We start from the raw sequence: 23169 nt of genomic DNA, 5'->3' as shown, positions 1-23169 counted from the left end.
ACCTTGTGTGTGTTTATCCAGTCAAGCTTGATTTGACGTGACCGTGTGTGTCAGGGGCATTCTGGGTGATACACCCTTGAATGGACAGTGTCTCTCTGCCAGCTCAGATGCTGATGGACAGCTTGTCGTCTGTCATGTAGTTTGTAGGTTAGCAGTAAAGAACAGTGTTGTGTTATCTGAGCCGTGTGCCTCCATCATGTGGACAGTGTTCTGCGGTGAATTTCCTTGTCGTTTGCAGCGTGACTGGAATTTATTGATGTAAAAGGTGTAGAATGAATGATTTAGCAAGAATCATGGTTGCTGTGAATCAATATCTGGGATAAGTATGGTGATAATTCACTTGTTTGTTAAGCTAATGTGACAATATGGTGGAGTGTAACATGCTCAATCAGCACAGCTGTCCAAAAATGAATCTCTCTTTCTTTCATCTGTTCTTCTATTCATGCTTTTCTGTTTATCAGACATCTCCAATTAATTTAATTTGTCCCTTTCTTTCTCTTTTCTTTAACCTTTTCTTCTTTCTGTCCCTCATTCATGTCTTTCTCTTTTCAATTCCTTTATACCCCCCTTCCTTCCCTTTCTCCTTTCCTTCAACCTATTTCCCTTCCTTCCTTCTTTCCTTTCTTCTTTTTTCTTCCATTGTCTTTCTTTGATTTCCTTCCCTTCTACTTTAAATGTCATTCCTTGCTTCCTGTCTTTTCATTTTCTCTTTGTTCCTCCTTCCTTCCTTCCTTCCTTCCTTCCTTCCTTCCTTCCTTCCTTCCTTCCTTCCTTCCTTCCTTCCTTCCTTCCCTCCTTCCTTCCTTCCTTCCTTCCTTCCTTCCAACATTCATTCTGTTCTTCTTTATTGTTTTTCTCTTTTGCTTCCTTCCTTGTTTTTCCTTTTTTCCTTCCTTTATTCTCATTTTTATCTTTTCTTACCTTCTCTACTACATCTTTCTCTTTCCTTCCTGTATTTTTTTATGTTCCTTCTTATTTTCCTTCCTTCATTTTTTTATATTTCCTCCCTGTCTTTCTCCTTTTCCTCATTCCCTTCCTTCCTGTCTTTCCTGTATTTTCTTTCCTTCATACATTCACTCTTTCTTTCTTTCTTTCTTTCTTTCTTTCTTTCTTTCTTTCTTTCTTTCTTTCTTTAGTCCACAGTGTTCCACCGATATGTGTCCCAGTTCCCTTCGATTTTTCTCCAAATTTGAGAGTGGGAACCTGCGAAAAGCCATTCAAGTCCGCAGGTGAGTCTCTGCATTACAATACAGTGCACGTACACAAGCACACAGACGTTCAACCATGTACTGCAGACAGCGCGGCGAGTGCCCTTGGGCCTCATTTGTAGTGCGTTTGCAGTCACACTCTCTCTCCCTCATTCTTATGTTTCCACTCTTTCAGCAAGCTTGTCTCGTCAACGCATGCAAGATCAAATCAAAGACGCCGTCTACAGAGCAGTTCCGATGCGCTTAAATAAAAGAGCCGACGTTATATTTTTCCAAATGAAATGTAGTGCCGTAACAACAGATAGGGATGGAGTGAGATTTCTCTCTGTCGTTTACGCAACACATTTCTCAGCCTCTCTCTCTCTCATTACTTCTCTCCTATTCTCTCTTACACCCACTTTGTCTGATTTTCTCCTGTCTGTCTATCTTCCGCAGTCATGAATATGATTTGATTCTCAATGCTGATGTCAACTCTTCTGCACACTATCAGTGGTTCTATTTTGAAGTCAGTGGTATGGTGGCCGGCGTGCCTTATCGTTTCAACATCATCAATTGTGAGAAAGGAAACAGCCAGTATAACTACGGTAAGCCATACGTTTAGCGACTACCATGGAGCCATATGGTTTACACAAGTAGTATATCCTATTCCTGGATCAGCAAATGTTGTTTTAGAAACCAGGGTTATTATAATTAACTAAAACTATTAAAAATAAAAATAAATAAAATAATAATAAATAAACTAAAATTAAATATAATTTTTTTTAGCTTGATGTACCAGATTAACTAAAAGTAAAACTGAAATAAAAATGACTAAAAACTACAAACATATTTTAAAAAAGTGACAAAAACACAACATTTTTAAAATGAACTAAATTAAAATAAAAAATTTAAAATACAAAAAAACTATAAAAGTATCTCAATGATACTAAAACAAAAGAACAACAAATGATTGAAGTAATAGGTATTTATCCACACTTTAATCCAAGGTACACTTTTTTAATACAAAATTTTGGTACACAACTCATTCTGTATCTTTTGTGGTATGAACATGATCTCCTCAAATCACCACATAAGTTGATCCAGGAATGTGTCCTCCTTGTGTAAACAATGCTTTGTTTGATATGTGGACCAGGTGAGGGTTATAAGAGCTGTTTTTAATACCGCACACTAAGGTTGTATATTCTACGATTGTTCTAGATGGCACTGATTTTGACATCCCTCTCCTCAAAAGAAATACAGCACACCAGGCATGAGAAGATGCCACAGTGGTAGCAGCTAAATCATATCATAGCCTCACATTGCTCTCAGACACAGCGGTGGGCCTGAGCAGCTCTTAAATCTGACACTAGCCGTATATTCCCAGAAAAATACAATGCTCCGACATTTCAAAAGTTCCTCCCCCCATAAAGCGTTTTCAATGGCCCTTGACTGCCTTTTCTTAATTTTGGTGTGCAGCTGGGCATTTTAAGACACTCGTGCTGGCCCGAAGTCAGTGTTTTATGTCTCTATATTAAATGAGATGTCCTTTACTTTTGACCTTATTTGAGTTTGAGTAAAACATACTCTCAACAAACATATACTTTGAGAGAATGCATTTCAGGGAACTCTGTCATCATCTCTTCTTGGGGGAGTCAGTGTTTTGGAGAAATGGTTCAGGGTGTTGGTTTTAAGAAAGGAATGTCTTGCCTTTCCATTGAAAGAGCCGATCAGATTTGTTTTTTTAACCGATTTATTTATTTATTTTAATATAACTGCTCTATAACTGTTTTGGTGATTTTAGCTTCCCTCATTCAAAGTTTTTAGTTTAATATATTTGATTTATTCCTGTGATGGAAAAGCTGAATTTTCGGCATCATTACTCCAGTCTTTAGTGTCACATGATCCTTCAGAAATCATTCTAATATGCTGATTTTGTGCTCAAGAAACATTTATCATTAATTTCAGTCAACAACATTTATTTCAAATAGAAATCTTTTGTAGTATAATAAATGTATTTAATGTCACTTTTAACCAATTTAATGCATCCTAAGGGCCAGTTCACACAGAATGCACTTTTGTGGTTAAAATTCCAGGTTAATGTAATGGGGGAAAAGGCCAACATGGTCTAGAGACATTTTTTAAAAGCTGAACTTCTTTTAATTTGAGGCCGCATTTTTGGAAAGCTGTGTCATGTTTACCTATTGAATTCAGGGTAGACCCAAAAATGATTTGATTTTCATATTTTTATAATTATTTGATTTGGCAATTGGCCACACTAAAAACATCCACTTTTATCGTCTCTGTTTTTGTGCAAAAGCTAACAATCTGCATGTTTAGCAATTACAGAATGACATTTGACTGCTTGACATGGTTCATTACTGTATGATTGTCCCGTGTTGTTTCAGGCATGCAGCCTGTGCTGTATTCTGTGAGAGAGGCTCTGGAGGGCAGACCACACTGGGTGCGATCAGGCTCTGAAATCTGCTATTACAGGTACTTTGCTTTTGCATTTTGCTTCAGTTCTTCACATTTAACCCCACATTCCTTCACTACACCTCGCTTTACTGTACTCTTTCTTGAAAAAGTGAAATCTATTCTTTGTTCAATATACTGCACATGTAGCGTCTAATTGTGCTTTTGACTTCCACAGAAATAATTTCTGCCCTAGGAGAGGTCAAAAATGTTCTTTCTACACGCTGACCTTCACAGTGACCTTTCGCCATGATGATGATGTGTGCTACTTGGCTTACCATTACCCTTACACGTACACCACCCTTCAGGTGCTTTGTATGAATATGTGTCCTCTATGGAGATAATGGAGATAATAATAATAATCCCTGGTCATAATTAGTAATTCACCAAAATTAATTTTTGTTTTTACGAAAACTGATGTATGCATTTAAATGTAAACATTTAAACTTTGGCTGACATTTATTCAAACATGCTTTAAATAATTACTACCACTAAGTAAAAATATGATGAAAATATAATATAGTGCATATATTTAGCAAAATTAGTCATTTTTTCTAGTTGACTATCACATTATGGACATTGAATGGCTTTTTTGAGGTATGCAACATTACGTGACATTGTTTACAATCAGTTTTATTGACGTCTTTCTGTGGTTGGAACACTGAACACTGATTGAGCGATTACATGATACATTTCTTTCAACATGTCTTCAGATGTTTATTTCATGCTATAACTAGAGGTTATTTCAACAACTATAACTAAGCCCCTTTCACACAGCGCGTTAACCCTGGGAAATTGCCGTAAAATTGCTAGAGTGCCTTCTGTGTGAACGCAAACATGTCTCGGGATTGATGCCGGGATCGATTCCGGGATGTGGACCTAGTAACATTGCCGGGATCAGTCCCGGAACGTGCCCTGTGTGAACAAAAGCCAGGACCAATGCCGTAAAAGGGTATTTTGTTGCTCTTAGAAGAAAGTTTGTGTTCGTCATCAACAAAGAAAGAATAAAAAAATGTGTGCAAAATAGAATAGAGCAGAGACCAGGGAGCTCCTTACTATCCGCGCTGAAGCTGGGATCGTTTGGCAGCTTTGTGGAACGCTACGCGATGCGTTTGTGTACGACCGAATCTGGAAAAAAATGCTTGGGCGTGGTTTCTCGAGATCGAGAGCGCAGATCGTTAGTAAACTTAAGACTGTGTAAAAAAATTCTCCAAGTGCACGACTACAGTGGAAAGAGCCGTAGCGGAAGATTAGACTTGTCTTTCTACAACACATCCTGACATCACTTGTCTTTACGGGATCTTTACGGGAGGTGTGTGAACACACTCACAGATTCTGGAAAATCACTGGCAGTGTGATCTGGCAGAGAACCAAAATCAAACGATCCCGGGACACATTATCCATGTATTTTCCGGAATCTCTGTGTGAAAAGGGCTCTAGAGGAACAGATGATTGGTTCATGTGCTGCTTGAACTGAGGAGGCTACACCGATCTGTCACGCATCAAAGCAACATTTATTGTTTCAATTTAGTTATAAAATTGACTTAGAAAAAGTCAATGACTTCGAAAAGATGCTCTGACTTTGAAAAGCTTATTGTGATTATTGTATGGTAGGCGCTCTAGAAATAATGTTTAGTGAAGTTTTGATCATGCTTCAGCTAAAAACAGCATAGACTAAAAGATTTCAAATCGATTTAAATAAAGAAATCATTATTGTCAACCTAGCCATAGTGTTCATACAGCTGAGATGATTACCTGTTGTAGCTTGTCTACATTGTGTGCATGAAATAGACACTGGCACAGTCAGAACACGCCATCAGAGGAGTGCTTATTAAATGTCACTGTTTCAGTCAATGATTTCAGCCTCCTAAACTGATATATTTTTGGTTGCTTTAATGTCGGTGCATCAGTAGTCATAATGGCTAATGACTAAAGCATTTAATGTTTTTGCAATTGTTCTATAGACCCATCTGAAGATTTTGGAGAAGTCAGTCGACCCACAGAAAGTTTTCTTCAGGCAACAAAACCTCTGTGACACGCTGGCGGGGAACTCCTGCTCCTTAGTCACGATCACTGCCTGCCCCACTTCCAGAGCCTGGAAACATCTGCACCAGCTGCGTAAGTCTGACAGTAAAACTCACAATGAGTCAGATTTATGCTCGTGTGTCAACACACCTGTGTGCTAAGCTAAAGGAGTATGTGTGTGTGCTCGTACAATCTGTACGGAGTATCTGAGCTTTGACACCTCCTGTCAGAGGAGGAGTTGAGGAGCATCAGTGTGTGTGTGTGTGTGTGTCTTTTTGGGTGGATGGGTGGGTGGATGCATTTGTGGAGGACACCGTTAGATGGGATGACAGTGCTTGACTCACTACCTGAGTCGTATGTTATTCCAGGGGACAAAAAGTTAGTAGAACTAGGAGGGCATATATGGATTGAGAGGAAGTCAGGTTGACTCTTTCTTGTTGGTAGTCACTTCAAAGGCAATTACATTTACATTTAATCTTTTAGTAGACTCTTTTATTCAAAGCGACTTACAAATGAGGAGAGCAATAGAAGCAATCAAACCAACAACAGAGCAACAATATGCAAGTGCTGTGACTAGTCCCAATTAGTCTAGCACCATACATGTAGCATTTCTTTTATATATATATAGAATATTAAGTGTGTTAGTATTAATGGGTCAAGTGTTGATGAAAAAGATGCATCTTCAGCAGTTTCTTGAAAATGACTAAAGACTCAGCAGCTCGGGTTGAGTTAGGCAGGTCATTCCACCAGCTTGGAACAGTCAAGGGTCAGTGAAAATGATTGTGTGCCTCTTTGGGATGATGGCTCCACTCACTACTTCAGACCTATGTGCCCTCCAGAAGTTTGCGTTCTGGAAGTGAACGGCGCCACTTTCAGAACGCAAGCTTCTAGAGGGCACATATGTCTGAAGTAGTGAGTTTATGTATAGGGGTACAAAGCCAATGGTTGTTCTTTACAAACATTAGTGCCTTGAATTTGATGCAAGCGGCAATTGGCTACCAGTGCAATATATATATATATATATATATATATATATATATATTGTGTGTGTGTGTGTGTGTGTGTGTGTGTGTGTGTGCATATATGTATGAGGGGCCGTATAAGCCAAAATCCATTCTTCTACTGTCACACGCATACATTCTCCTTTCACATACATACATTTCTACTCTCACACTTATACATTCTCCTTTCACATATATACATATCTACTCTCACATTCACATTCATTCTCCTTTCACATACATATATTTCTACTCTCACACTTATACATTCTCCTTTCACATACATACATTTCTACTCCCACATTCACGTTCATTCTCCTTTCACATACATACATTTCTACTCACACAGTCTACATTCTTGAATTGGTACTCGTACCCACTCTTGCATTAAAGCTGACAGGTGTGACTGTCAGCTGCAGGTGAAACTACAGAGATAGATGTTTCAGACTGAAGGAAGACCTAGAGGGACGTGCTGACCCAGCTGTGGGCCACTTCCTATGGGTAGCACGATGCTCACCAACCCTCGTCTCCTGATGAATATGGAGGCGAAACATCTGCAGCCTTCTCCCCATAGACCCACAATGAGCATCTGGCTCGGTTGGGGGTGGAGGGACGGCCTGTTCCGATCAACCGACTGCTGACAGTCCCCAAGACACTCCGACATACTGCAAAGTGACCTGCTGACAATTCCCAAAGACTGCCGAACACAGTGACCTGCTCACAAACTTAACACTTGTGCCATTGATCAAAGACTGACAGTTATTAGCGCGTTTACATTAGCTGTGCCTGAACTTTGTGTGCGCATTTGTTTATGCTAGTGTAATCAAATCACAATGAAAGCACTCATATGGGCTTTCTTCAGGAATTCATTGGCTAATGAAATCAGTGACATGGAAATGACTTCCTTTATTTTTAATTCAGACTCTGTGATATTGTTTTAACAGCATCACACTTTGAATATGACTGATATCCTAGCCTTTGAAAGCCTTGGGAACCTTAGATGATTATTATTCCAGAACTTATTTTTAGTGAATAGATGACCTGCTATTTTAACACTTCGATGATCAACATACCAGTTATAAAAGCAAAATACATAAGTAATAAGCACAGTGCTGGGGAAAGTTACTTTTTAAAATGAACATACTTTTATATATTTATTGAATTTCTCTTAAAAAAAATTACATTCGTCTTATTATGGAATTATTTGGAAAAATGTAATTGTGACTTTACAGTTGCAGCTATTTTTCTCAAAATGTAATTTTATATCTGACAATTGTAACATTATTTCTTGTAATTGCAACTTTATAGCTCATATTGGGACTTTGTATCTTACAATTGTGACCAGGGGTGCAAAAAGATGTTTTAGGTTGGGGGTGCTAAACCACATTTGCAAAAAAGAAACAATATTGAGTCTATAAAACACGTCAAAACTCAACGAAGCACAACGTGTATCGGTGATAACACTCGTTTAAACCTGCAAACACACCGAGACATTTGACTGCACACAACGGACAGGTCGACGGGACATAAATTAAGCCTTTAAATAAAAAGGTTATTGAGCTCTTTACACCGTCATATACAATAAAACAACCTGCACAGCGACATGAAATCAAAACGAACACAAAAAACTGCCTAAATTACACAACACGAAGGTGGACTTACACTCACTAATACAAATACTTTCTACGCACACTGCAATGGTCACAATATGACGTCACACTGCGCATAACGTTTTTAAAAAAAAATATAATTCGACATATAAATAATACTTTTTTAATAGCCCACTTAAAATGCTAATTACACATAAATTACTTAATGCTAAAAATGAATAAATGTAAATGAACAAAAATTTGTGTTGCATTTACAATCCTGTGAAAATGCTGCACCTTTACTCACCGCGCCCCTGATTGTGGCTAGATTTTTTTGTAATTGAGACTCATGACACGTTGCCACAACACAACATCTAATGCAATTCAATCTAGATAGAATATGCATTTTTATTGTAAAAAGTATACACGTTTTGATAAAATGTAATTTAAAAAAAACACAAGCGAGCTGCATCTTATAAGTGGCCATATCATCAGGATGGTGGAATATTTTCACCGAGTAATCTGTAGTATACATTTGCAACTGTAACCGAACTCTTCTTAAAATCGCTGCTTAAATAGAAATAAGTTATAGTACAGTTTTATCCAAATATGTATAGTCTACCAAATTTGAAGAAAATATCTTTTCCATCAGTTGACACACAGTACTGTTGTGACAGCCGCAGCAGCAGTCAAACACAGCGTCACCGCAGTGAACAGCATCCAGTGAGATTCACGTGGCTCTGTGTAAACATCAAGCCCGAAACACACACACACACACTCACACATGCAGGGCACCTCATCCATCTGTCATCGTCCTGCTGAGTGTGTCGTCCCAGCTGACACCATGCCGAAACATCACAGTGCATTTCATTAATCTGAACATCCGTACAAAAAAAAAAAAAGTGTCAGTAAATCAGACTCTCTATCAAGCGATCCATAGACAGATGTGTATATGTAATATACAAGATAAATTACAATAAAAATAGATAACTCCAATAACTATTAGATTCTTAAAATTCTATTCTTAAAATGTATGTGATGTGACATAAAGGCCAAGTATGGTAACCCATACTCAGAATTCGTCCTCTGCATTTAACCCATCCAAGTTAGTGCACACACATTAAGAGCAGTGAGTAGTGAACACACACACACAATACAAACCGTGAACACACACACACCCGGAGCAGTGGGCAGCTATTTGCAGCGGCGCCCGGGGAGTGATTGGGGGTTAGGTGCCTTGTTCAAATATTGAGCAATGTATTGAGGGTGGAAGAGAGCGCTGTTCATTCACTCCCCCACCTACATTTTTCCTGCCGGTATTCAGAATCGAACCCGCAACCTTCGGGGTACCAGTCTGAAGGCCCTTTCACACTGGACGCGATTTTGACGCACGAATAATTCGCGCGATGGTTTTATTTTTTGATCAGCTGTTTGTGTAATGAGCACTTCCACACCGAACGCGAATGTGCTGCGGCGAAAAAAACGACTTATTTTTTTCGCTTCGATGCCGATTTTTTTTTTTACTTTTGCGGCGACAGAAAATGCTTCAGCCAATCACATACTACAAGAACAACGATTTGAAAGACAATGTGTGGCGTAGCATTGCCAACCAACTCGGTTATCACGACTGTGAGAATGTTGTGTGATAGTTTTAGTCGTTGTATAGTCCTGTGCTGTGTAGGCTAGCAGGCTAAACTACATTTGGGATAGAAAGCTAACACTATAGTGTTATCGTCTATCGTACTATTATCGTCAAAGATAGAGAGAGAGACCTTGTTTACTTTGAACATGTAACAAAATGTAGTGAGACTATTTAGGGCTGCTTTTAGTATACTATACATTCTTTGTGTGATATCTACAGTTTCTAGTCGAATGATTTTTACTTACTTCGTGTGTTACTGTACATGTAATGTGTAGTGACATTACAAAACGCACTGTGTTTAGTTGAAGACGCAAACAAACCTGTGCACATTAGCATACTCCCCTTCAGACTCTCTGTTCTTTAAGATTGGGTGCACCCAAAACCTTCTTTTCTGTCTTTTAAAGAAAATGAAAAGCTCGTCTTCACTGGATGATGATGATGAAGTGTCCATGTTTTCTCAACTGTCGGCACGAAAGTTTTGGAATGTTGAAGCTCTCTCAACGTCACAGACGTCGCAAATTGCTGATGTGAATGGTTTTGACGCGAACTATTCGCACACGAACTATTTGCTTATTCGTTTCGCTTTTTTTCGTTACGCATCCGGTGTGAAAGGGCCTTGACTCTCTAACATTAGGCCACGACTGCCCCTAAAATACATACATTTACTTGTAAAAATGACACCCGATTCATAGAATGACATGTAAACAATTTCAAATGAACATACGCTTATGAGTTTACTGTACTTACTTACTTGTGAACTGTACACATATGGCTGCTATCTGTGGCAAAATGCGGCAACAAACTCTGACATTTGCCTGTCGGAGGATTACACCTTAATTAGCACATTGGGGTTTAGCAGCATTAGCCCATGAGCTTTGCCTTTACACATAGTGGGATTTTCATAATCACTTTACAATTTCTCTCAGATGCAGGACTTACGCGAACTCCCGTCCACTGCATTATTGAATTAAAGGCCTCAGATATGATTAACTGTAATCATGGTGCCCCACATCAATCACTACAAACAAGTTAGGCCGCTTTTATAAGCCAATGGTGATTAGAAGGTGGTGCGGGTCACCGCTTGTTTCTGTGCGAACAAGAGAGAAACCGTCTGGACATCGTTGTGGAATGAGAACTTGTTAATATGACATATCAGATGAGCCGTGTCAGCTTTTGTGTTTTGTTAAAGTTAGTGTAGCTGACCAACAGAACAACATGGATTAATACGGCAGCAATTCAACCGGATAAACTTAACGGCTTAATTTGTGGTCGGTGTATTTGCATAATTCTCAGGGATTCTCACAGGGTTCTAATTAAACAAATGCCTTTGATTAGCTGTACCTGTAAACAACACCAGCATATACTGTACGTTTACACTTTTGTGCTTTCTTACAAAAGCGTCAGTTAAAATGTCTTGCAGCACTCCCTAAATAACAAAGATGTCACGTTACATAACAAAAACAATTTTAGTTGACTGTTATTTGTGTGCGTTGCCTTGAGGTGTATATCACAGGCAGGTTATAATTTTCTGCTATTATGTATTTGGGACATGCTGGGTGCTATGCAAATAATTTAACTTTTTGTTATACTGAAGAGTATTTTTATATTGTCAGTCTTCCCATAAAAAAGGGAAATATCCATGAATTGTAAAACTGTGACTTCCAAGCCTAGAAAGGTTATGTAAATTAATAAATAGTAAGAAATTAGTTGAATATAATATTTCTATTATACTTTTTAACTACATACCTTTTTCTAGTTATACTCTACTGCAATATTTAAATAGACATATTAATATTATTAATATTAAATAAATCAGTAAATTATATATATATATATATATATATATATATACACACACACACACTAACCAATAATTAACCAATAACATAACCTTTCTGATTAAAACAGCATTGTTTTAGGCATTCATATGACCTTGCATGGCTCAAAAAAGTTCAGTGTGTTCAAAGTGTGACACAATTGTTAAAATTACATATACATTTATTTGGCTGGGCCATGAAAATTTGATAAATGTTTTCCAGCCGTTGACAATTTAGAAAAGCCCTTAAACGTGTGTAACAGAAATACAGGTTCTTATCTGTTAGTCACATTGCCCATGCCTTCTGCTGACAGTGAATGATAAATCCTATTTGCAATGCCTTTCTGCTTGCGTTTGACTCTACATTAACTGTCTGTCCCCCATGCATCCTGTAGCCTACATGTTTCTTTCTTTCTCTCTCTTTTCATATCGCCATCTGTTCTATCGCTCTGTCCTTCATGTTCACGAAGTCTCTTCAAATAGACGTCATAACCCCCATTTCACCCCACAGTCCACTGGACAGAATCCAGAAACTGGGCTCATTACATGAAAATAATGACTTCGCTGTTCGGTTTTGCCCCTTTTTTCAACTAATATTTTGCTGGAGGCGATGCTCGGCTGGAAGATCAGCTCTCAGAACTGGTATATTTGTCCCACTGATTTGAGATCTGATTGATGATGTAACAGATTTTTGCCTGCCATTTTATTTTAGCCAGAAAAAAAGATTGAGTTTTGAGGACATATTTTAACATGCCTAATATTATTAAGCATCTTTATGCTTTCATGAGATGGTTTTGATGCAATGATCAAATGATATATAAAAAAAGAAAAAAGTAATTTTTTATATTTCAGTATTTTCATGGGCATTTGAAAAATATCAGGGAATTTTAAAAGTGTGATTTCCAAACCTGGAAAGTCTGGACGTAGTACATTTATTAGAAGATATTAGTGGAAAATGTTATGAAATTTCTGTAGTCAAAATAACTTCATTTTGTATTTTACAGCCAATACACCTGTAGTCATGTTCAGTGGTAAAATATTTTACTAAAATATACTATATTTAATATAGTGTTTTGATTAGGTATGTTATTGATATCTTAATATTAATGCAAATATTTAATACAAATAAAATATGCAAATTGCCTTGATATTGTTATGGGTGTGTTGATGTCATACACTGCACAATAATAAATCTTAACGCATAAAATAAAGATTAGGAGTCTAATTATAAAATCAGATAATATGGTTGTAAAATAAAGATGCCTTCATTGTAAAAACCAGGATGACCCCATTATAAAAAATACAGACACATAAAACAGTGAATCCTCTTGTCGCGGAAAGTGTCTCCCTGCAGATCGCTTTTGGCAAAACTGTCATGCTAAACGGGATTACTCTTGATAATTAACAACCCAAGAAATGAGCACGAGTGAGATTCCTGTGGAAGACTTTTAATTAATAAAAGGCTAAATTAAAAGCTGCATTTTCATAAGCTTTGCAGGGCAAATTCATCTCATGATTACAAATGGACAAGTCTGATATGTTCTAATTGGACCTGATTTGCATATACAGGAAAGGATTACAGAGATTGGTTTTGATAGCTTAAGGCTGGCTTTGTACTTCACGATCAAGAGGCGTAGACTTTTTCTCCCTGGGCGTGTATATTAGTGAAGAGTGTGTTAGTATGTTCCACTGATGATTAAAAATGTATCACACATTTAAGCAAAATTATATGACTGGCAGACAGATATGAACTTTTATTTACAGAGATTTTATAGATTTTGCTAGATTTTAATTCTAGCAACTTAATTTGTTACTCTGTTGATACTCAGGACAAGTCTCTGACCAGTCCTGGAGTCTATGTCTAAGTTTAGGTCATTGTCTTAGGACATAAACCCCTGGTTTCACAGACAAGGCTTAAACCTAATCCCAGACTAAAATGCATGTTTGAGCTGTTTTACTGAAAGGAACTTGAACTGTCATATCTTAAAATATGTCAGTGCCATTGTTTTGTCTCAAGATGCACAATAGTAATGACTTTTTCTAAGGCACATTTATAAAAGCTGCTTAATGTCCTAATTGAACTAAGGCCTAATCCTGGTTTAATCTAAGCCTTGTCTGTGAAACCAGGCTAAAGTGTAATACTAACAGCTTAATTTGTTACTCTTTGTTGTGTGTGATATTTAGGAAACGTCTCCAACCTAATATAAGTTCTAGACCTAAATAAGATGTCTATTGCTGCTTCTGAAGTGTATTATACTAACCACTAATTTAAGTGTCAAAGTCTGAGTCAAGGTCTAAATTGGTGTCTAAATCTGGTTCTGTGGATATTTATAAATACAGTGTCTAAAACTACAAACTTCATTTGATAAGTTGGGCTGTACTGTATTTTAGCGTATGTGTTGCAGTCTATGTCTGCAGACATTTTAAAGTGTGTAAAACTAACTTAATTTTATAAGTCAAGGCCTATATTTGGGAGTAATTCTGGTTATATGTCTGAAGAAGACATTTTAAAACTAAGTCTGGGTCTATTTCTGGCTCTACGTCTGCGTCTCTGTTTGGGTCTATGTCTGGATTTAAGTCTGGTTTGTAATACTAACTTAGCTAGCTTAATTTTTTGTAGTGTGGGGTGGGGTCTAGGTGTACATCTATGGACCCTTTAAAGCGTGTAAAATTAGCAATCACTGTATGTATGCTAAAGGAAAGTGCTGGCTTTTAGGTCTAAGTCTAGGTTGTGTCTAAAGCCCTATTCGGACAGGATTAACTTTACAAGGGTAGATGGAGTAATGTAATTTTACCACAGAACGTCTGTAATATTAATGGTCAATTCACACGGGATAAGATATCTCTGTAAAACTAGCAGAAGTGGGAGGGGTAACTCGATTTGCGCATCGCCGTCACCCTCCTGTCGTCATTAAGTTGCTTCCTGATATCACGTGCGCAAACACATAACCTATATTTATAAAACAGTTATGTCCGGTCGAACGATGTATTAATTAACTTCAGATTGGATTGTGTTGGTAATAGGCACTTACCTAACACTAAAAAAAGATCGTTTCGTGCCTCTAACAAGTGCTTTCAATCTTCTTTCTGATCTAAATGGTATGTGGAAAACACTTGAGTTTTGCCACAGACTTGTCCCAGCGTCTAGAACACAACTGAATGCGTTTTCAAGCGTCTCCATACTTGAAAAACCGCGGAAAACTACTTTTAAACAGGAAATGACAAAATATTTACATACAGCGGGTCTATTTGCACGGGATTAGTATTACCTGAGGTCATTTTTCCAGACCTTTTTACTGAAGGTAAAAGTCGCCGTAATCTTTACTGACATTGTCCGTAATGATTACTGAGATGGCACATTCGGACGGGACTAAAATCACTGAGAAGCTCTGGTAATTATTATTTTACCCACCTCTCCATGTTAAACTAGTCCCGTCCGAATAGGGCTTAAGTCTAAGAATGCCACTTACACATTCTTATAAATCTGAGGACTGGGAGACATTTCATACTCTATTGGATCTTTATGGAAATCAACTACACTCAAGGAACCCATGAAACCTGTATTTTTTTCTTCACAATGTGCAGTATTATAAGCCCCACTTTCAAAAGCCTTTCCTTTGAATGTCTTAAGTGCCATTCAACAGAGGCACATAAACCTGGCTATTTAAACCCTGACACCCCCCCCCACACATTTACATACATGCACACAAAGAGAAGGTAGATGTTTTTAGGCAATGTCAGTGGGAGGTAAGTTTGCTCAGATAGCCGTGAAGCAGCAGGAGAGACAAAGACACAAAAGGGAGTTGGTTTGCCCTCTCATCTTCCCCTTTCCTTTATATTTTCTGTTTTCACTTCTCTTGCTCTTTCTCTGTATACCAGTTGGGTTGAAGTAGACTGTGTGCCAAAGACTCCTCCGTACACACGGAGTAAAAGCCCGGTTCTTAAAGGATCGGGCTGTACTCTTCCCACTGGGAGCGTGGGAAGGCTGACTTGTGTGGTAGCGGCAAAGATCTAACGAAGGACTCCATTCTCTCGTAGCTTCACGAAGCACTCCCACGTCTTTATTCACTCGCTTTGTGTGTGTGTGGCAGACAACATATATTTTATTGGGCATTTAGCTGTGTGAACATGTAAATAAGTGTGTTAAAGGCGAAAATACACATGGAATGGAAATGTGGGGGTTTCTTTTCACAGATGGACAAAAATAGCTCCTTGAGCGTATTTGTGCAGTGTAGTTTGCTGTTGGATTTAGAATGGAAGAAGACCAGTAGTTTACAGATTACTGCACAAAATCGTTTTTTTAATTGGTAAGACAGAGTAGTGACAAACGGATGTGCAAGAACACCAAAGTGAGAGAGTGTGAAGGCAGAGATGAAGGACAGATGGAGAGAGAATTTAAGTGGAGAGGACAGAGGCTTTGCAGGCGAGACATCATCAGGTGATCAGCCGAATGCATTGAGGGCCTGAAGTCTCTGATTCCGACTTGAATTGGAATTTAAATTATCTCCTTTTTTTTTTTTTTTTTTTTTGCGGAGCTGAAGCAGCCGGCTCTTGAGGGGAATTGAGTGCCGTGCACAAAGCTGATGTGATATTTATCAAGCATATTTTATCTGTAGGACACTTTTGTTAGAGACACCTGCTTTTTCTCTGTATTGTTTTGGTGTGGTATAGTTGTTTTCAGCAGTTAAACTGTATTATACTCCGCAATCAACTTACAGATTGTTGTTTTAGGGTCAATAACGTGACACTCTTATATATAAACAGTAATTTACAAACAGATTATGAACTCAAAGAAATCAAACTCGGGGGAGCACAAACATTTTGCAAACGCAAATGTCTCGGGGAACTCAAAACATTTGCAAGAAAACGAAAAAGCATTGAATTATTATATGTATTATTTTCTTCCCATCTCATGTTTTTCCATGTTCCTTTTAGGGGTTCTGGATCAGAGATTTCTTAACTTATTTCAAAATAATTTCCTTGTCATCATCTTGGCCATCCTTATTTGTCATTGACCCTTAAGCTAAATGCAAAATTGTAGGTTACTATTCACTTACTATTCATGACAAACGTATGCTATTCATTATAATGGCAATAGGCAGCAATAACGGCATTATCTCATTTTACGGTGCAAAAAAGTAAGAAAAAAATATCATCCCAGCCTAATTGTATGGACATATTCAGATTCAATTAAATACAGAAAATGAAACGGAGCCGGTGAAAGAGCGGATAAACAGAGACCATGCAGAAACTCATTATGAAATCATCAATACCAGAATCACACAAATTAGTTGCTCCTTCTGCCGTCTTTTGTGGGGCAGCAGCCAGGGCCGTAATAGTCAAGCTAAATTAAATTTTAATGTGTTTTTGATAAGCTTTGTCCCTCTCTTTTGGCTTTGTAAACTTGCTCAGCAAGGTGATGTAATTGCCTGTCCAGATGAAACGAGTCGAGGGAGGTGTCAACTGAAAATCTGACGTGCCTTAATTGCCGTTTAATGTTCTGACAGCAAAGCGTCACACTGATTTGGTGGCTTTCTCTATTTTTAAAAATGAGAAATCCACAATAGAAGCTACTCAGTTCATGCCACTGGTTATAGTTACAAGTATTAGTCATCAAGTAATATAATTGTATAATTAATCAATATGTTTAGAAATTTAAACCTTAGTGTCTTGATGGTTCTTTTAGGTAACCGGCCATGTGTGGTGCTGACAGCAAGAGTTCATCCAGGAGAGAGCAATGCCAGCTGGGTACTGAAGGGCACGATGGAGTTCCTGTGCAGCAGTGATCCTGTGGCCGAGAGCTTGAGAGAGGCCTACATCTTCAAAATCATCCCCATGCTCAACCCTGATGGGGTCATTAATGGCAAGTATGTATACATGCATGCACATTGTGCAAAATGACTTCATTTATTACTTTCAAAACTTTAAATGTAGGGGGAAAAAAATAAACCTTTGCATTCTGTTCCATTTTGTTGAGCTGCATCTAGCTGTCTTTGAATACAAGAACGTGTGCTGTAATACTGGCACCTTTGCTGTTTGTGTGTTGTATGTGTGTAAGTATTGAATGAGGAGGAACATCATTTGAGAACTTTTGTATGGTTGAATGAAGGTTGTACTTTGAGCTTGATTTGCACTTACGCAATATATTATGTACAGATCAGGGACATGATTCATTTGTGGTTTTTGTTTTTATTATTTAGGAGTAAATCCCCCAAATGATAGTAATTTTCACAGTTTTTTTGTGACTTTCATTTCTTTTATTTCTTTATATAATAATAATAATAATAACATATATTTTCATATACATATAATTTATTTGATCTTTATATATAATTTTTATTTCATAATTAATTCACTTTTTTTTTTTTTTTTACTGAAACAGACTTAAACTTTTCACACTTATTTAAATTTTAAACTAATGGCCTTACAAAAAAAAAAAAAAAATTTCATTTTCATTCAGTTGCAGATTTTGATGTCAGATGTAGATTCAGATATCCAGATTTTGATGTGGTCCATGATTCTGATTCTGGTTTTAATGTCCTGGTAAAAAAAATGCTTTTTAATACTAGAATGATATATATATTATTGTAATTGTATTCACATTTATGAGTGTGAGGTTTTACGTTTTCTTTTCTTCTTTTTTTTCCAAACACTCAGTGACAGGTCACAAAGATGTCAAACCATGTCGGTTTAAACTAAAAATCTTTCCATCACAGCCTCCAGGTTATATGTGAACTCTCGTCATCATATGAGTAGTAGGTCCCTGCGTTTGGCACAATAATATTAATGATTGCCTTGGGCATCTGTAAGCAGGCTATTTCTTCCTGCCTGAAAGTTCAGTCACCATCTTGTCCAACAGAGCTGCACACATTAAAGCAGTCACCTTTTTGCCCTTGGAATTGAGTGCTGAAATGAAAAAGACAAATGCCAGCATGTTTTAATCTACCCGATATCGCCATACCTCCCCTGCTGTTCTGAGCTAGATAGTATTTACATGTGTAAAACCAATACAGAGGTCAACTCTGTGTCTGAGCCTATTTAACAGCTCTCCTTCCCGGCTTATCAACACTCTATTCACAGTCAGGGAATAATCGATTCTCCTCACGGCCGAGGGTGACCTGGTTTCCTTGCTGAGAGACCGGGGTCTCCTCTGTTGCGTGGCCTCCCCCTTATCTCCAGTCATGTGCACAGGAGCTTCTGTATGCTGTGCTATTGATCAGGCATGCTAACTGTATTAGAGAGGATGCTCAGAGAATGGAGGTGTAGATCAGTGGGCGGCGAGTTAAAGGAGACTCACTCTTTCCATCCGAGCATGGATTTATTCCTCTAGTAACCTCATAACAAGCGTGTCAATGAATTCCCACATGATCTCCTGAAGTTATAAGCTCCAAGTTTGGAAATGTGCAATAATCAGAAGAGTTATGGCTCTTTTATGGACAAGAGAGTAGAGTAAGTGGGGTAGAGACACAAGTGCAAATAGCCCACCTTGTTGGCAGGGGCTATTTAGACTAACTCTCACCATTATCTGATTGAGTCAGAGTAAGGTAGGTGGTGTTTGCTCTTGGCAAGTTCAAACCAAGTTCGAATCCACCCTTTTCCTATTGCATATCAGCTCGGAGAGGCATTCATTTAAATATTTTTTTTTTTCGAAAAGTGGAAATAAAGTGCCTAACGGGTATTGAATATTGTGAATAACATGTGAAAAGGGTAGGGGAGGGCTTTAGGGATAGGGACAAGTAATGACCCAATAAGGCAGCATCCATTAATGATTTAAATAAATATAATCATATACACTGAATAGTATTGCATACTGTTTTATAATATACTACAATACAGTGAGGTGCAAATAGTATCTGCCTAAAGTTGCACTAAGAATAAATAGCATTTAACTACTATTTACACTTTGCGCAAAGAAAATACTGCTATTTTCCCTTAGTGTAAATTGTGGCAGCTACTATTTGTACTTAGTGTAAATAGTATCTTAAAAGCTGCAGCCAAAATTAAATTCTGTCATTATTTACTCATCCTCATGTTGTTCCCAAAATTGTTTGACTTTCTTCTGTGGAAAACAAAAGAAGATTTGGTCTAATTTTTGTTGTTTTGGACCCCATTGACTTTCACTGTATGGACAAAAACACTTGAAACATTCTTCAAACTATCTTCTTTTTTTGTTCCACAGAAGAAAAGTTATACAGGTTTGGAATGACATGAGGGCAAGTAAATACATTTTTCACAGCATGTGCACCAATGCAATCCCAGACTCCTATTGAAACCATTTAGTGTTTGTTTTCCCATCAGCCCCTACAAATTACAGTGACAAATTTAAAGCGCCAAATTCACCTTAAGGGTATTACTTCCTGTGTGGGTATAGCCTTTATTAACAGTTCAGAGCAGCTTGTTGCTTGGTGACAGGTCTAAGGTAAGTAGGAGAGCGTTCGATGCCTTAAGCGCTGATCTCACATCCTCAATAACACAGATGCATTGCTGTTGGTGCAGTTAGAAAGCAACATTGATATATGCATTGTGTATTTACTGTAGATAAATAACTTTGTAGTTTTATTCAATTTGTCACTGTTAGTGTGTTCAAAGCCTAAAAGTTTAGCAACAGAATTCACAAATGCACTTGCACAAAGTCCACCGCATACTAACAAAGCTGCAGAGCTCACCTTTAAGATTGGACATCTTCTAAATATGGGCACTTTCGTCAGATTCATTTATATGGTAATGCAGTATTGCATAGATATAAATACAGCGGTGTTGCAAGCCCTTTGAAATGGAAATGACAATGTGTGAAAAGGTCACATTTGCTTCCATCAAGTTTTAAAGAGAATATCCATAATGTAGGTCAAGGGGTCTGATATTTTGTGAAACCCTCTGTCTGTTTTGAATTGTATTTTAACAACAAGGAAAAAGTGTTTATGGAGATGTGAAAGCGGCGTTCATTGTGAAATGCTATTAGCACACACCGTTTTATAATACTGTTAGATAATATAACATGATTATGATTACTTCAAACTCATATTTGTGGCTTATTGACTGTACAATTAGATGATGATCAGTAATGGCTTGTTATATAGAATGTTTATGTTTAAGAACAAATTTTTATCAAATTAGCATTATATAGGCCATTTTTTACTTCAGAAAGGTGCAATGTAGCTTTTGTTTGTGGCTAGATTTACAGTATATTCATTTTAAACCACTCAGATCTGTACAACAACCCGAGAGAAGCACGCAACTGTACACATTTTTCAAGTTTGTTGATTCAACAGTGTGAAGTTTAGCTCTCTCGGTGCTGTTTATGTAGCATGTAGCATTAGCATTCACAGAGATCTGTGTGATTCTCTTGTTGAAATTGGAAAAAGACAATCCGTTCAGCAATCTTTTGTTGACTGCAGGGACTGAGAGATGTGAACGGATGTGACTTGTGACAAACAGCAGTTTGGCGTCTAGTGTTATCTTGCCGAGCGACACATTGGGGGGTGAGATTACAGAGCTCACTTCCTGCTCTGGCTTAGCATGGGACAAAACAAGAAAGGTGTGAACAGACTGCGGCATTCTGAGGTTATGTTTTCATCTCTGGTTGTATTCATCACAGAGGCTGTTGTCAAAAGCGTCTTTCGGTAATGTCAAATACAATTGGGTTTCCGACATTGTGAACTCCCATACGAATTGCACATCAGCTGCACATAGCCTGCGGCATCGTGTCCCATTGTTCCTGATCACCTTCTCTGTTCATACTGCTTACAATAAAAGCTGGACTGGTAAACATGAAGCATTGATAAATTATGTATTTGGACTTCACAATTATTTAAAATCAGAGTGACATTTTGTGTGACACTGAGACTGTTAGTATGCTAAAACTCTCACAGAAGTTGCGTTTCTAAAACGTTGAAGCTAAAATTAGTCAACCTCATAGGTGGACGACTAGTCTTCATATTTGAACCACCTTAACAAATTCATCACCTTTAACAATTTAAAGTTTGAAGTTGAGTGTGATGGATATGATTATCCTAAGAGGCCATTCACAGATAGATTATTATTTTTTGTTTTGTTAACACGAGCTGGAGGGCAGTCGAAGAGGGGAAAAAATGCAAGGTCTAGAGACGCGTTTTTTTAAAGTGAACTTTTGACTTGAGCACTGCGTTTTTAAAACGTTGTGTCATGTACAAAACACACAGGACGTAAGCAGTCCAATATGTCCATCTTGCTAGGCCTGTCACAATAATCAATATATCGACTTATTACACAAAATATTGACATGACCTTGATAATTTTTGGTGACGTGATATATTGCCTATTATGTTTACAGAAAAAATTATGTCGGCAACATTTTTCCCATCATGCTCTCTCTGTCATCTTATTTGCTCTCCTAGTCGGAGGTGTCAGGCAGCTCCTTCATACACAGAGCGGACATCGACAGGTGAAAAGAAGGTTTCATTCGAGGCGTTATAGTATTTTTCTGACAACTACAGACATTTTGGACGAATAAGTCCAAATGCACTCGGTTTTCCATGCAAACTTGTGCTAGACGGACGTGTTTGACTGTTGTGTTAACGTCTTTCGCAGCATCTTGTGCATGACGCAGCGTTATAAACCGCGGCACTCAAGTTAAAAGAAGTTCTTCAACTTTTAAAAAACACTTTTAAAAAACACTAGAAAAATAGATTTATCAGCAGATATGGCCGGTTGAGGCATCTGTGCCTTTGTTCATATAAATCTGACTGCTAAGTAAGGTTTGTGTTTTTCAGCAATAGTGTGCAGCAATACTTTACAGTCAGGGTGAAATCTGTAGATGGAAAATCTCCATATAATTGCCTTTTGTGCATTTGCAAGTGTATTTTCTTTTCTACTTTCACTTTTTGTTAGCAAATGGCCTACTTGCATTATTGTGCTGTTATATTATGATTATATATATTCAGTGCAGTGGCATAAAATTGTCTTTAAAGGTATACTCCACCGCTTTTTCATATTAAACTATGTTATTCCCTAAACTAAGACGAGTTGATACATACCTCTCTCGTCTCAGTGCGTGCACTCAATCGCTCTAGCGCACGGTGACAGCGGGTTAAAAAGTATAACTATAATGTATGGCGGAATAGCACTTTTGGAAGTACTTCGACTCGGCGCAGTAAAAAGTCACGCCTGATCCTCTTCCTAGTGGGTTCCTAGTGGGAAGAAGATCAGGCGTGACTTTTTACTGCGCCGAGTCGAAGTACTTACAAAAGTGCTATTCCGCCATACATTATAGTTATCCTTTTTAACCCGCTTAGAAAAGCGCCACGTTTTGTGTCACCATACTTGGTCGTATAACTACTCGTCTAACTGTTTTTAAATAGGGAAAACGTTGATGTGTTTGGTAACTTCTAAATTCATTGCTGCTAGATACCATTGAATATACTGGGGTAAGCTAAGCGCTTTCAAAGTGTCACCGCGCGCT

At 37.8% G+C, this 23169-nt stretch overlaps 1 protein-coding gene across 4 annotated transcripts in view; it reads left to right on the top strand.

Annotated features, from left to right (window-relative positions):
- The window catches only part of agbl1 (AGBL carboxypeptidase 1), a 201636-nt gene that overhangs the window by 112844 nt on the left and 65623 nt on the right, over positions 1-23169 (top strand). For all 4 annotated transcript variants that reach the window (XR_013819850.1, XM_079859107.1, XM_079859108.1 and 1 more), the window contains 6 exons: positions 1137-1229; positions 1644-1792; positions 3593-3680; positions 3838-3967; positions 5624-5777; positions 17419-17599. Coding sequence is in view for 3 of the 4 variants with exons in the window: in XM_079859107.1 (XP_079715233.1) it covers positions 1137-1229; positions 1644-1792; positions 3593-3680; positions 3838-3967; positions 5624-5777; positions 17419-17599 (795 nt within the window). In the remaining variant the exon portion in view is untranslated. The remainder of the gene's footprint in view (positions 1-1136; positions 1230-1643; positions 1793-3592; positions 3681-3837; positions 3968-5623; positions 5778-17418; positions 17600-23169) is intronic.

Source organism: Squalius cephalus (assembly GCF_949319135.1).
Source record: "Squalius cephalus genome assembly, chromosome: 23".
NCBI classification, from domain to species: Eukaryota; Metazoa; Chordata; class Actinopteri; order Cypriniformes; family Leuciscidae; genus Squalius; species Squalius cephalus.
The sequence above is the reverse complement of the archived record's forward strand: the minus strand, read 5'-3'. Positions and strand labels throughout refer to the sequence as shown.